The 14,855-nt window shown below is 38.3% G+C and overlaps 1 protein-coding gene across 1 annotated transcript in view; it reads right to left on the reverse strand.

Annotated features, from left to right (window-relative positions):
- Positions 1-1,480: 1,480 nt before the first annotated feature.
- LOC126298821 (inactive hydroxysteroid dehydrogenase-like protein 1) overlaps positions 1,481-14,855 on the reverse strand; it is a 149,773-nt gene continuing 136,398 nt past the window's right edge. The window contains exons 5-6 of the mRNA XM_049990288.1: positions 2,650-2,877; positions 1,481-2,548 (exon numbers count right to left, since the gene is read on the reverse strand). Of these exons, the coding sequence (XP_049846245.1) occupies positions 2,426-2,548; positions 2,650-2,877 (351 nt within the window). The 3' untranslated portion in view covers positions 1,481-2,425. The remainder of the gene's footprint in view (positions 2,549-2,649; positions 2,878-14,855) is intronic.

Raw genomic sequence — 14,855 nt, forward strand, 5'->3', positions numbered from 1 at the left:
ATTGATTTGAGATCTGTAAATGAAAATAAAATTGCAACCCACAAGCCATAAATAGAAAAAAGATGTGATTGATATCCACAGGTGATGATAATGCACTGTACTGAAATTGTAATCTATATGATGTAGATATAGAAAAGACATAAACTAAAATTGTTACCTAGATGTAGAGATGTTATGATAAAGTAATTATAAAACTCTGGTTATATATTTGTTATGAACATGTAAATGAAAAGCTATTATAATACTCGTATATTATGGGCTACATATTTCAAAGTTTACTTTTGTAGTCTATGCCTATCGTGTCTGTTTGATGTTTCAGTGCAGACAATTTCACAGCTACCATTATCAGTGGATGAGGATAATATCATGTCCCTTCCCCATCCATACTTTGCGAAGGTCTTTGATTGGCAGTTACATTTGTTATAGCATAAATTACTGGATTGTGGTTGACAGAGCAAAATATGGATGTGCTGACTTAGAAGCTCTCTGATTGCTCTATTTTGAAGAAAGTGTCATTGCTGAGAACAAGGGAGGAGGTAGGTGGGATGGAGGGTGGGGGAGTGATGAGGAGGGAGGTGAGGTGAGGAGGAGGGGAATGGCACGAGGGAAGGGGGGAGGCTTAATGATACAATGTGTTTTCCCATGATTTAGGCAGGTCAAAGGTCAGTTTCTATGCAAAGTGTATTTTGTTCTCCCATAGAGGTGTTATTCCTATACAGATGCTTCTATCAACTGAATAATTTTCTGTGGATTTTATACATATTTTATTGTCACACCATGACTTTCATAAATCAGGTCCCAGCTATAATACAGCTCCATTGAAAAGTATATAATTTGTAAAGAAAATAACTTCATTTACTACCAAATATACAAACATTTCATTACATTGTGGATATAAAGTACCACCTTAAATGTAGACACAATACTTAAAGTAATATTTGTTTAATTCCTTTTCAGTTTCATGCTTTCACTATGCTTTTCTCTTCAAATTATTTCTGCACTCTTTCAGCTGGACTTATTACTACTTTGCCATCTTCTGTGTCTTATACTCTTTCAATCATTTTTCCATTATTTCTACTTCCTTCCTAAAACTTTTGCTGCATCCAGCCTCCCATCTGTTACCTTCCATATGTCTTTCCCCTTCTTTCTTCCTGTTTTAAATTTGTGTGTGTCCTCAGCATAAATTCTTCTCATCAATCATATGAGTGTGTTTTAATAATAAGTGCCATTTATCTCATTCTAAACTACAGTCACCCATTCATAAAAAGAAAATGATTATGCAATTGATACATTCATTCAAAGATGAAGGCTGCTTTGAATGGACTTAAACAGAAGAGGAAGACAGAAAAAAGTATAGACTGATTTACAGAGAAGAGTGAATACTGAGTTTCTGAAAACAACATACAAGAGGCACCATACAACAGTTTACAGCTTATTACCACCCTGTTTCTTTTTTTTAATTACTTTATATCATAATTAATTTTAGTATTGTTTTTTTAAGTCTCTTGATTTTTATGTGTATGTAACAAATACTTATATATGCTTAACTTTAATTGTCTTTCATTTACCATACGACAACATCAGCTTTTTTCTACAGCTGTTTAGATTAAGTCTATTAGCTGATTCTTTTGAGTGAAATATCATGTACATCTGACTGTTGAATACCAAGCTTGTTCTCTGGTTTTGTTTGGTACCTAGTCTCTCTTCAGACAGGTTCTGATTTACTTTCTTATGTTGCTACGACTACTTTCCTTCATCATTTTGTTCAATATTGATTTCTCTTTAATCTACTGAACATAGTTTGATTCTGGAAGTTCAAAATTCATAATTTACTTTTGAGTGTATCTATGAATAACAGATAAGTTCATTTGTCAGTCAGTGCATACACATTTTTTTCAGTCGTTCTTAATGCTGGAAAGTGACGTACTTGATTTTCTTAGTGATTATATAGATATTATATACATTATTGGCAGTCTTAAAAACATAGAACTAATTTCCTAGTGCACATTCACAAATAGCATTTAACAGGCAATGCATCTGAGTTCAAAGATATGAATACCATTATAATTATCTAGACAACAGACTCACAAACACGAAACACAATTAGTGACACACTCTGGATAACCCAACTGAACAGTGTCAACAACACATAAGTTCAAAAGAATACATTGGCAATGTGAAACACATAAGACACAGGAGTTTCATGTATTCCTTTTTGAATCTATTCACAATAATGATCATCTGAAGAAGAATATTTCCATTTCAGATCATATCACACAAAACAAAAAGCTGCATCACCAATTTTCTTATAAATATGTGTTGTTTCATTGAGTGACTTACTGTCCACCACAGATGAAGCTAATATTACACATACAGGAAGTATGCAGGACAACATTTTGTTTTGAACACTGGCAAGGATTGCTATTTATTGTTTTATTTCTTGAGGCACCTTTGACACAGCTTCCAAGTAATCTTTTCGGAACACCTTGTTCATGATGCCTCCAAGATAAGTTCTAACCCATACAGGAGGTATCCCATGAAAGAAATACTGAAAAAAGATTTAATTTTTAAAATTCTATAAATCATCCTTAGCTAACAAATAATACTCACTTTGCAAATTAAACTGTAAAAAGACAATCTGCACTTTACCTGTATTCCATGTGCCCAGTAACCAGTTGTGCTGTTTAGCCTGCCAAGAGTGTTTACAGCATTTCGTGCATATGTTGTAGCATCAGGAACAAATAGGTTTGTTGACTGAAGCCGATGACTGAATGCATTCATCTTTGTGTTTACAAACAATGGTGAGAGGTGCTGTACTGTTATTCCATACTGGCTATATTCATAGCGTAGAGCATCTGAAAAGCTTTTCACAAACACCTACAAAAGAAAAGTTATTCTGTAATTGTAATGGCACCATCTAACATTAAGCATGGAAACAAAGTAACTAACACAACATTACTATCAACCACTATGGCACAATTACTCAGACTCCAATATTTAAGCCAGCACAGAGCCAGTCTCACCTCCCTTGTTTGTGTGTGTGTTGACGCAAGCAGTGGAGTGCATGCTCCAAGTGTTATGTTGGTTGTGATGTTATTCTGGTGGACTCTACTTGTGATATACAGAACTCTGATATGGCTTGGACTAGAGATTGTTTGGGATATATACTTAAGATTGCTTGCATTGTTTTCAAATAGTATCTTGTAAACATATCTCATCTTGTTATTAAACTCCTTTAGTAGTGTGTGTACACTGCCTTTTTACAAAAGTCATTGAAGATGGAGATATTAATATTCAAAACAATTTTATTTGCAGTCAAGACTGCAAACAAATTTGACAGCTAGTACCATGTTTTGATGATTACATCATCTTCAGATAGTCTGTTTGTACTGTCAACTCTTGCGCCTTATGATCCATCAGGGGATGTTGTCTTCAACAATTGTCAGCAGCTGAACATGCAACTCCTGATTGGTGCACTCTCTGAGAACATCACTGCCTGTGGGTCATTTGCCACATAATTGACACTATCCATGTATTCTTTATCCCTATCTACTACTATTTTTATTCATCTGCTAACTTTACCCTATTATACCTCACTCTTCTCCAGACCAGTCAACTTCTTCTCCAGATTAGGTTCTTTCTATACCAATGCCATACCTTTCTGTTAGGCGTCATTACTCATAAAACATGAATAGGAAATTACTTAACAACTGTCTATTAGTATGGTATTTCTGAAATAACATATATATTCATTACTATTTTGATCATTATTGTTACTATTCTTCTTCTTCTCATTATTATTATTATTATTATTATTTTATTCATTATTATTAGGGACTAATACTATGCACACTGTAATGATTATCGTATCCATTATCATTATTACTATTATATACTGCTCATATACTAGATACTGTAATGTTAGGATGTCTAGTTAGAGTTAGGAGAGTGCCTGAAGGCCTTAATCTTGCTAGGTGAAATAAATTCTGCAGTAACCAAGTAATACACGAAACTGATTCAAGTGACACAAATATGGATTTTATTCATAAACTTCTGAACAATAACAGAAATAAGCCTCTCGTGATGCTACATGTAATAAGACAAAAGAATCATATAGAAGGTGTAACATAAGTGATACTCAGAGCAACTGATGTGAGTGGTACAAACTAAAGGAACATAGTGAAAGTGAATTAGTGCTGCTCCATGTATATATAGGTGTGAGTCATTGGTAAACAGCATGGCAGAGACTGTGCTGTGTGCACAGTTTCTACAGCAGTCTCTAGTGGCCGGCCTGTGCTGATGCAGTTGGCACTTGATTTAAGCATACATGCGTGGTGACACTGTGCTCAGCACACTCACACTCACACACACTAGTAGCAGGATACAGCACACCTTTCCCTCATGCAAAAAGGATGCCCAGCTGACAGAGGAGATGCCAGCAGCCCAACGAGTGTCATATACATTAGATCTGGAGTGGCGGCAGGTGGTGCTGACTGCAGGGGTGGTATGATATGCTGGGAGGACACCAGAGCATGCAGCTGGAACACACTGGTATGCCCAAGACTGGTGGACCTGCAATGTGCCCAATGATAGCACCAGAGAGGAGGGTGCCATCATCATCTTTGTGTCATCTCAGCAGTGAGGTCTCAGTGTGCAGGAGGTGGAGCTGGTCCCACTGGCAACAGCCCGACCAGAACAACAGGATGTGGCAGTGGACCCGAGGCCAGAGATGGACCAATGCCCAGCACTGGGAAGCTGGAACCCCAGGGGACTGCACATGGAGGAGACAGCCAATCAGATGGGTGTACCTCCACAGCAGGCAACATCGGGCTCGAGGCAGAGGGTGGCAAAGTGGGCTGCACTGACAGGGGCCACACTCACAAACCGGTACCTTCTAGTGGCAAGCAGGTGGTACAACTGATCAAAGTGGCTCAACACCAGCGCATGGCTGTACAGAAATCACAATGATGGCATCCCTGGTGGCAGACAACAGCAGCTGGTATCCACTTGGGTCAGTGAACGAACCCTCGCACCCTCACTGGCAATCATGTCAGGATGAACCTAATTGTGGCAGGTGCAGTGCAGCTGTAGAAGGTAGAGGAGGATGTGTGGCTGCTGGCCATGAAGTAGACACGGCTCTGCTCCGCCATAGAAGTGAAGTCATAGGTGCTGGGAAAACAGAGGAGGGCATCATCTGGAAAAGAAATCTGTTTCATTTGGGACTTGAACGTACACACTAGTCATTCTGCCTCACCATTTGACTGAGGATGGAAAGGCAGAATCATAACATGATTAATGCCATGACAGGAACAAAAAATTGAAAGGTGTGAGAATGAACTGGGGCCCATTATTGGAAACTATGGCACAAGGCAATAGGAAAAAACCTCAAAAATGTACAAATTGTGACCTCAGTCAACATCAACATACACAGGAGAATGTAAGGAAACTGGGAAAATGCATTCACAACCAAAAGCCAATAGTAATTCAAGAAAGGACCCACAAAGTCTACCTGAATACATTCCCATGGTTGGTGTGGAGTGGGCCATGGGGCAGAGATGCTCTGGGAGCTCCCTGTTGTCAGGCATACTGCTCACAAGTGGCAACAAAATGGACAATTTTGCTATCAATTCCTGGACAAAATACATGTCTCCTAGCTAACAGTTTAGTGCATTAAACTCCCTAGTGGCCCTGGTGGAAAAGGCATGGGACCTCACACAGTAATATGTTGGGAATGACTACTCTGGGAGAAAAGTCTCCCATGGACAACAACAGAACACTGTCAAAGACAAATAACAATAACATAAGGAAAAATATTTCCACAGGGGGTCCAAAGCCCAACCCAGCAGTTTATCTGGCAAGCCCTGCTGAACAACCTATACCACTTGTGGAGAACCGGGTGGCCAGCAATGGCAGTTGCTATGTGTGAGCTTGTAATTAGGAAATCTTATTTTGTGGCCTGTGTTTCAGTATCAGGCTGAAAGCAAAATTGTTTTCATGATCAAGGTCAGGGTCAGGACCCACAGGAAGGTGGGACAAGGTGTCCACATTGGCACATTTAGATGTAAGTTGATAAATTGATTTTGTAATTGTAGTGAGACAAGAACAGCCCCCAGCACTGTAGGTGGTGTGCTGCCTTGTCAGATAAGGATGTGTGAGGGGTAAACAAGAAAACTGAAGGTTTATGGTCAGTAATAAGGTGAAACTTGGTGCTATACAAAAAAATGAAATTTCTGGATAGCATAGACTATGGCAAGAGCCTCCCTTTCCACCTGAGAGTAATGCTGCTGGGCTGGAGTGAGAGATTTAGATGCAAAAGTTCAGAGCCCTTGGCATTTTGGTGCACTAGGACTACACCAAGAACATATTGTGAGATTTCAGTTGCCAAGACTATGTGCTGGTCCAGAGAGAATGTAGCTAAACAAGGGCCAATAGTAGTTTGGATTTCAACATTTGAAAAGCATGATCGCAATCTGGGTTCCACCAAAAAGGTAATTTCTTGCATAACAAGGCATGCAATAGGTGGGCTGATGTGGCTGCCCCCAGCAGAAATTTATGGTAGTGGGCTATCTTCCCGGCAAAGTCCTGAACCTCCTTCATGGATGAGAGGTGAGGCACAGACATAACAGTGAAGATGTGGTCTGGTAGAGCGCAAACCCCACCCTGCAAGACCTCAAACCCCAAGTAAATAATAGAAGGTTGAAAAAACTGAGATTTCGCGAGATCACACCATAAGCATGTGGACTGTAAGACGGATAACAAAGTGCGCAAACTTTTCAAGTAATCGGCCCAGGAGGAACCCATACAACAATATCATCCAGATAATTAGTGCCTAGTCAGTTGCTCTAAAAACCATTGTAAAATAACAGGGACATTAGCTACACTAAAATAAAGGTGCAAATATTGAGAGAGACCAAAAGGAGTATTCAAACCCAGAATCACTGAGACTCTTCATCCACAGGAATTTTCTGCTGCACTTCAGACAACTCAATTTTAGAGAAGTACTGGCCGCCCAATATCTTTGCCAAAATTTCCTTCTGTCATAGGAGATGATATGTACCTACAATGGACTGTGCATTGACAGTAGTACTGAAGTTGCCACAGAGGCAAAGTTTCCCAATGGCTTCCAAACTACAACCTGCACAGACGACCATTCACTAACCATAACAGGTTGATTTATCCCCAGAGATTGAAGACTGTCCAATATTGCTTTCATTTCAGGGTGACAGGACTAGGACATGCATGACAAAAAAAGAGACCAAGCTGTGGATTTCAAATAAATATGAGCAGAAAAATTCGTAGCACACCCTATACCTTTTGAAAACTCCTCATACAGTGTTTCCAATGGAGAATATGGTACCTGATCAGAAGCAAAGTGAACTGCATCAGTGATAGAAAATCCAATTCCCTGAAATGCATCCATTCTGAACAAGTTCTCAACTCTGGCATCAGTAAACACCAAAAAGTAATGGAACAAACCACTGACTAGTAAGACGCAGATGTCGTAAATTGTCCCAGTAGCACAATGTTCTGTTTTCTATAACTGACCAGCTTCTGCATGACTGGTGTCAATGGCAGTGAGCTTAAATTCACATAGGTTTGAGAATTCAATAACACCCTACAGCACCTATGTCAACCTGTAGCTGTAGCGCTTGGCAAAACACACTTAACTTTGTGAGCAACTTGAGAAAAGTCACCAAGCATGGAGTCACACAGTTTACATCCATGTCCATATCCTGAGTAACCTTCAGCGAATGACACATAGAGGTGATGTGACCTTTCTTCTGGCAAGCATTACACATAGTTCAGCACTTAGGGCCGGACAGAACAGAAAGGACAAGATGGAGACAGAGAATGCTGATGCTGATGCTGTGGTGGTCACAGCTGCTTGACCCAGCCTTGATCTGCTTGGCGCTGGGCCCACATGTTTACTACCACTACTGTCGCTTCCTCGTGCAAATTATCTGTTGACCTACTAGGTGCATCTTGTGACACTACTGCCACTGCTTCAATTTAGTCACTCACTGCCTGAGAAACTTCAAAAAATTGTGCTATTTGCAAAACTTCTGCCAACAGAGAGTTTTCACAGAGGAAAGCCTTCTGGCACACTTCCTTGTCCACAGGTAAACAGATAATTACATAGCGCATCATAGAGTCTGCATAAGAATCATTAAGGGCATCAGTAATGAATTGACACTTATCGCTAAAGCCATGAAGTTTGGATGCCCACAGCCTGTATGACTGATTTGGTTTCTTGTGGCATCAGCAGAATTCAACTCATGCTACTATGACATGCATTCATTTTTAATGGTAGTAGGACAATAAACTGCACATATGTTCAAAAGTAAGAGCTGCTGGTTCTTGTAAGGTGGCAAGTTGACACAGTAATTAATACACCTTAGGTGAAATTCATGAGAGGAATAAGGCTTTCCACAAATTCGAATCTGTCACCCCGAATGCCAAAAAATGCTGTCTGAGTCTTTTTTTTATAAGCTTCCCAATCCTCAGCTGACTTATCGTATGGAGGAAAAGTGGATCAATAGACCAGTAGAATAGTACCCAGCCTGTTAATGGAAACTGAAAAGTGGTCACTGCCGAAGTAGGCCATTCAGTCAGGGCCGGCATCATGGCATCCATGACTAAACCTGATAAAATGACATATAAAGAGTGCACAACTGATGTGAGTGGTACAAACTAAATGAATACAGTGAAAGTGAGTCAGCACCGCTCCATGCTTATATAGGAGTCAGCTCCCAGTAGACAACATGGAAAAGAAGACCGTGCCTTGTGCATGCTTCCTACAGGTGCCCTCTAATCGCCTGCCTGTGCTGATACAGTTGGCAGTAATACTACACTCGACATACTCACACTCCTGTGCACTAGTAGGTGGATCAGCAAATTCATAAATGAATTAATAGTTCAAGAAATATGATTAGTGTGTGTAATTAGTAAATTTTAATAATTATAAATAAAATATAAGCAATTTTAACTGCTGTGAGAGTGTACATAATGGAGCAGGAAACTGCTCCTTAACAGAAGCTGAGCATCAACTGCATAGTCAGCTGCAGAAGATTATTGGTGACAGTGTCCTGAGAAGGATCTTAAGGCACAGGAGATCTACAGGGCTTTCATAACTTAAGTTCCAGTTTCAAAACGCTTTAGAAAGAGAACCACAGCTCAGAATGACGTCAAATTTTATCAGCATATTATTGACATGGAGGGAGGGAGTAATGTCATTGAACAAACAAAAATTAATAAAAATTTGACCAATAGATGGCACTGTGTTGGAGTGTGCACACTAACATGCACATGGCACATGTCTGTTCCTTAGTTTGCATCTCCAAGAAGTAGCATGTGTTGCTGGTAAAGTTCTTTTCCAAGAACAGTGACTGTGCACCAGTAGCTGTATGGAAGTTCCAGACACTCAAATGTATGAAAAAGTCATTTATCTAAGGTCTGCTAAGGATATGCAGAAAATGATAACAAAATTCGAAAAGACAGGTTCTTTGGGAGTGCAATGTGACAGAGGGAGGCAAGCAGCTGATCTGATGTCTGTTGAAGATGTGGCTGCAGCATTGCAGGAGCAGTCAAGCAGTGGTAGGCAAACATGCAGTGCATGGGGAATTGCCTGGACATTGTACATGCCTGTGAGCACAGTGCATAAAATCCCACGAAACATTCTACATAGTTACCCATACACAGTCACCCACGTTCACGAGTTGCTTCTTGCTGACCTTCCAGCAAGATAAATATTTGCTCTGAATTTCTTGCTTGCTTTGAAGTCAACACTGAATGGCTGTGAAATATTCTGTGGACAGACAAAGCCCATTTCCATCTCCAACATGTCAATATGCAGAATTGCAGAATAAGGGCAACAGAAAATCCACATACGCACATCAACTGGTAACATTTCATTCTGCAAAAGCAACTCTGTGGTGCAGGTTGATGGCATCATTTATTGCTGGGCCATATGTTTTTGGGGAAGTGAGTTCTGTACTTCCTATTACCTGGTACCATCACTGGTAAATGCTATGAGTGTCTTTTTGTGTACCAGCATCATTACAACCTTTTAACAGCATGGATGTGTGGGCAGGGTCAGTTTTAAGAAAGATGATGCTCCTCTGCGCATTGTACAGCCTGTGAAGCAGCTGCTGCAGAGGTATTTCAGAAATGCTAGAATTATCAGCCATCATTTCTCTACAGCCTGGCTGTCCAGGTAACCTAATCTTAATCTGTGTGACTTCTGGCTCTGAGGTTATCTGGAAGATGAGAAAGATGCTGTGTTCAGTGCTCCAATTATAAACATAGCTGAAATGGCGTCACACAGTGTGTGATGCATTCTGAACATGACCCCTGAAACACTTCAGTTTGTTGTGGAGCATGCTGTTTCTTCATTTCAACTTGTGGCAGAAAACAGTGGAGAGCGTATTGAACATGTCTTGTGCCAGTCTCTCAACAATTAGAAACCAATGTCATTTTGCTTTTTATGCAGTTTTTGGGCCCAGGAAAATTATAAATAGGTGTCATTTTACTTTTTATATGGTTTTTGTCCCCAGGGAAATTAAAAACTGATATCATTTTGCTTTTTATGCAGTTTTTGGCCTCAGGACAATTAAAAACTGATTTTTCCCACCAGATGTGGTACTACCTTGCTCTGGTGGATGGGCTTACCAGTGCCACAACTGTTGACTGCCAGACTTGTGCAGTCATGCACATTGAACAGTACAAATGATGTAATGTAATGTGCAAGTAAAATGACAGGCATCGTATTATGATTCATCTGTCATTTGTGGCTGATCCCATTTATGTTAAGATGCTTGCAATTCCATCTATTGGTAAAATTTTTGTTAATTTCTTTTTTTGTTCCATTTCTTTTCCTCCTGCATCAATATATCTATATTACTGTTATCAGTATAGTTAAAATAATACAAATGAACATACATCTTGTGGAAACTATAAGAGAGAGAAAGAATTCAGTTATGATAGCTACTGATTTTAACATAATGTAACAAATGAATCACATGAGTCAGCAGAAATTATTGATCTCATTCATTAATATGGATTTAAGCTAATCCACATTGATTCCACCACAGAAAATGAGTAAACAGAACCGTGAATAGACAATGTTATGACAAATTGCATATTTGATGAAGCAAGAAAGTTCTTCTCTTATTCAGGTATTTTAAACCATACTGGCTTATTATAGAATTCACAAAGATAAAAGCATCAGACTTTGTAAAAGACTTTAATGGATTAACAATAAACTTATTCTCTAACAGTTGCAAAGATGTCAATATGTCAGTTAACTAGTGCTAAAAGGTCTGAAAAGTTTGACAATTTCCTTGGAATTTATCTATAATTTTCCAGTAAAATCTTCCCCCCACAGCTACAACCACAAAATATTTTTAAACCTAAGTGGATTATTTCTGAGATAAAAGATCTGTTGATGGTTGACACTATTCCAGCTAATTGCAGCTTTGTCAAATATATTGTGGGTCAGGTGATCTCTCTGAAATGTAATTTGAGGAGTGTGGAGTAATAGACAGGCAGTGAGTGGAAATGGATGTTCCTTCGAGGGTGACAAAACTGTGTTTAGTGTGTGTGTGTGTGTGTGTGTGTGTGTGTGTGTGTGTGTGTGTGTGTGTGTGTGTGTGTGCGCGCGCGCGCGCGCCCATAAGGATGAATGATGAAATAGCCACATTCGACAAGCAGTGCTGCACTGGAGCAGTGGTGAGTGGGTGCTTTCGTGTAATGCTTGTCTAGTCACCTTTGAACTGGAAGATGTGATGATGTAGCTCTGGTTTGGAGTCTATTGTATGGTACATTGTGGTCATGTATTACTGATGATCACCTTGTATGTTTGTACTTATGCAACTTAGTCTAAAAGATTAACACTGATGTTACAATTGTAATGTGAGTAGTAATTATTTCTGCATGCTTCAAGAAATACAGTATCCAAGCTGATTTAAGAATATTGTGGGGATTGTCTTCTTCAATATCACTCATTTTTTAATTTGTCTTAAGCACCAAGTGAAACTGTGGTTTATGATTTGTACTGTTGTGGGAAATGTAAAGCTAGTCAAGTACGCGTAAGGCTAATGTTAACCCTAAAACACTAAATGGGGGAAAAGATACAGTGTCACTAAATCATCATAAATTTTACTGTTCCATATTTTATTCAAAGGAAGTTATAATTTATAGTTTCTGCACCACTTAATTACAACTATAAGATCTCCAATGGTATGCCACATACAAAAAAATACAAAATGTCCTTTTTGACACCCTATACTGAGAATACCAGATTGGCAGGAACTGCGAATTGATAGCAACTGCACTCACAAATTTTATGAGCTGTTAGTAATTTAAGGTTAAAACTGATGTTTCACTATATTTTCTGAGGCAAGGTTAGGAGTGATTTGCATGTCTGACTGGACTCTATGAATATTTATTGGAATTATTGTGCCTCACCTTAAAGGACTCATATTTTCACTGTGTTTTTGGGGTGAGATTTGAGAAGCAACTGTCATCCAGCAAGCACAGCTATCACCTCTTTCTTGGTGTATGATCTACCATTAACACGTGTGTAAAGAATGCATGTTTCAGGAAATTGAGTGCTTTAAGAGAAAAGCAATATTTTCAAATGTGTACCATGAAGCTGGTTCATGTTGTAGTTAAGAGATGGGTGGCATGTGTGGAATGTATGATGTGAAATTGCTATGATTTCAATAGTGCCTTCCAGCCAGTCTGTTGTTATTGTAAACTTTTGTCCTACTAAATTGTTTTGTATTTTATCAATAGAGTTGAACAGGATCTACCTAATGCTTTTGCAAGATTATGTTATGTGCTTTTATGTTTCTTGTTTCAAATTTGTTTAGGCATTTCACTGAAATTAACATTTGTGAAAATTGTTTTACAGTTTTTGAGACATTGTCAGAGTTTTTCTGAGTTTTGGTAAGACGTTCATTGTTAGAGATATTGATCTGTGAATTGTGCAGATATGTCCAGGTAGATTAATGTCAAGAACTTCTTCACTTGATATTTTTTGTCTATCAACTTTCAGAAGAATATATAGAAGTGAGTGGATTTAGGAGGGTATTGTTTTGGAATGAGTAAATTACCTTTATATGAATATATTAAATAATAATGGATGCTATGAATGAATGTCAGATACTTGGTTATACCAGTACTTCCCATCCTGACATCCAAATCACCCATGGGAATTTGGGTAGGGTGCTTGAGTTAAACCATCAGCACAAAGTCAACAGAGCTGGAATATACAGTTTCACAATAAACTGATACGATAAAGAAACCTTAGCTACAGTAATTATTAAATGGTACTAAATTATATTTATATTTAGAAAGATAGCAAAAGAGATGGTAAAACACATTAATCCTGAATGATAAAAGTAACTCATCACCAATGGAGTCAGCTGTAAAATATCTATTTGATATAACAGACAGCAACATGAAAATCTCCAGATATAAACCAAGAGACAAATTAATTCTAATTTTTTCCTCAAACTTATAGGAATATTTCAAGAAATTCCTTATAAATGAACCAAAATCAAATGTTAATGTTTGCAGCAAACAGGTAATGCACATTACTTCCACTTAAATCAGGATAAAAATAAAATTCATGCCAAATTTTAAAACATTACAGAAAATATCTAAAAAATGAAAATCTATCTGGGTGGGATGCCCACCAAAACAGATAAAGTGTGTTACTAACATAATATCAGAATCTCTGTCTACAGGAATGATTCAGTCATTTGAAGATGGACACTTCCCAGATACTTTACAGTGAGGTAAAGTCATAACTCAAAAGAGTTTCAAAGGAAGTTCTAAAAGTCTATCACTCATGTCTCTTCTTCAAATCTTTCTCAAAAGTATTTGAAATAATTACTGAGAGTCTAACTCAGAATTTTGTACAAAAATTGAATATCATAACAGTTAATCAGTTTAGCTTCCAGAAAATCATGTGTGCAATATGCCTCATCAAGGTATTTGAAGAAAAAGATATTTTATCTTTAAACTTGTCCTGAAAGGTACAGCAATCATTTGTGACCCCACCAAGACATTTAATTATATGAATCACACTCTACTACTGTGTGAATTAGACAGATGCAGAATCAGGATTCATGGTCTGATGTAGTTCAGACTGTGTTTAACAGACAGAAAGTGAAGGATAGTTGTAGTATGTTATAAAATGAATATCAGAAAAATTAAAACAAGGGTTATGGAATTTAGTTGAATTAAATCAGATGACTTTGAGGGAGGTAGCTTAAGAAATGTGATACAAAAGTAGTAAACAAGTTTAGCTCTTTGAGCAGCAAAGTAACCAATGACGGCTGAGCTAGAGAGGAGATAACATGCAGATTGGCTACAGCAAGGAAAAAATTTCTGAAAAGAAGGAATTTGATAACATAAAATATATATTTAAGTGTTAGGAATTCATTGCTGGAGATATTTATCAGAAATGTACCCTTGTACGGAAGTGAAATATGCACAACAAACAGGTCAGACAAGAAGAGAATAGCAGTTTTTGAATTTTCTGCCACTGAAGAATGCTGCAGATTAGATTCGTAGCTTAAATAACTAATAGGAAGGTATTAAATAAAACTGGGGAATAGGGTAATTTATGGAACAACTTCACTGAAAAAATGGCTTTGTTGGTAAGACATGTCCTGAGGAAACAATGAGTCATCATTTGGCAAAAGAGGTCTTGTGATCTGAATCACTCAACAGAATCATGCATATGTCTAGCAAGGTCACTAGGAGTGTCATAGAAGGATATATCTGCTGATGCCAGATCACAAGGAAAAACATCTGTGGCAGATTTAAGGTCTGCCACGAACTGC

This window comes from Schistocerca gregaria, chromosome X (genome assembly GCF_023897955.1).
Source record: "Schistocerca gregaria isolate iqSchGreg1 chromosome X, iqSchGreg1.2, whole genome shotgun sequence".
NCBI lineage: Eukaryota > Metazoa > Arthropoda > Insecta > Orthoptera > Acrididae > Schistocerca > Schistocerca gregaria.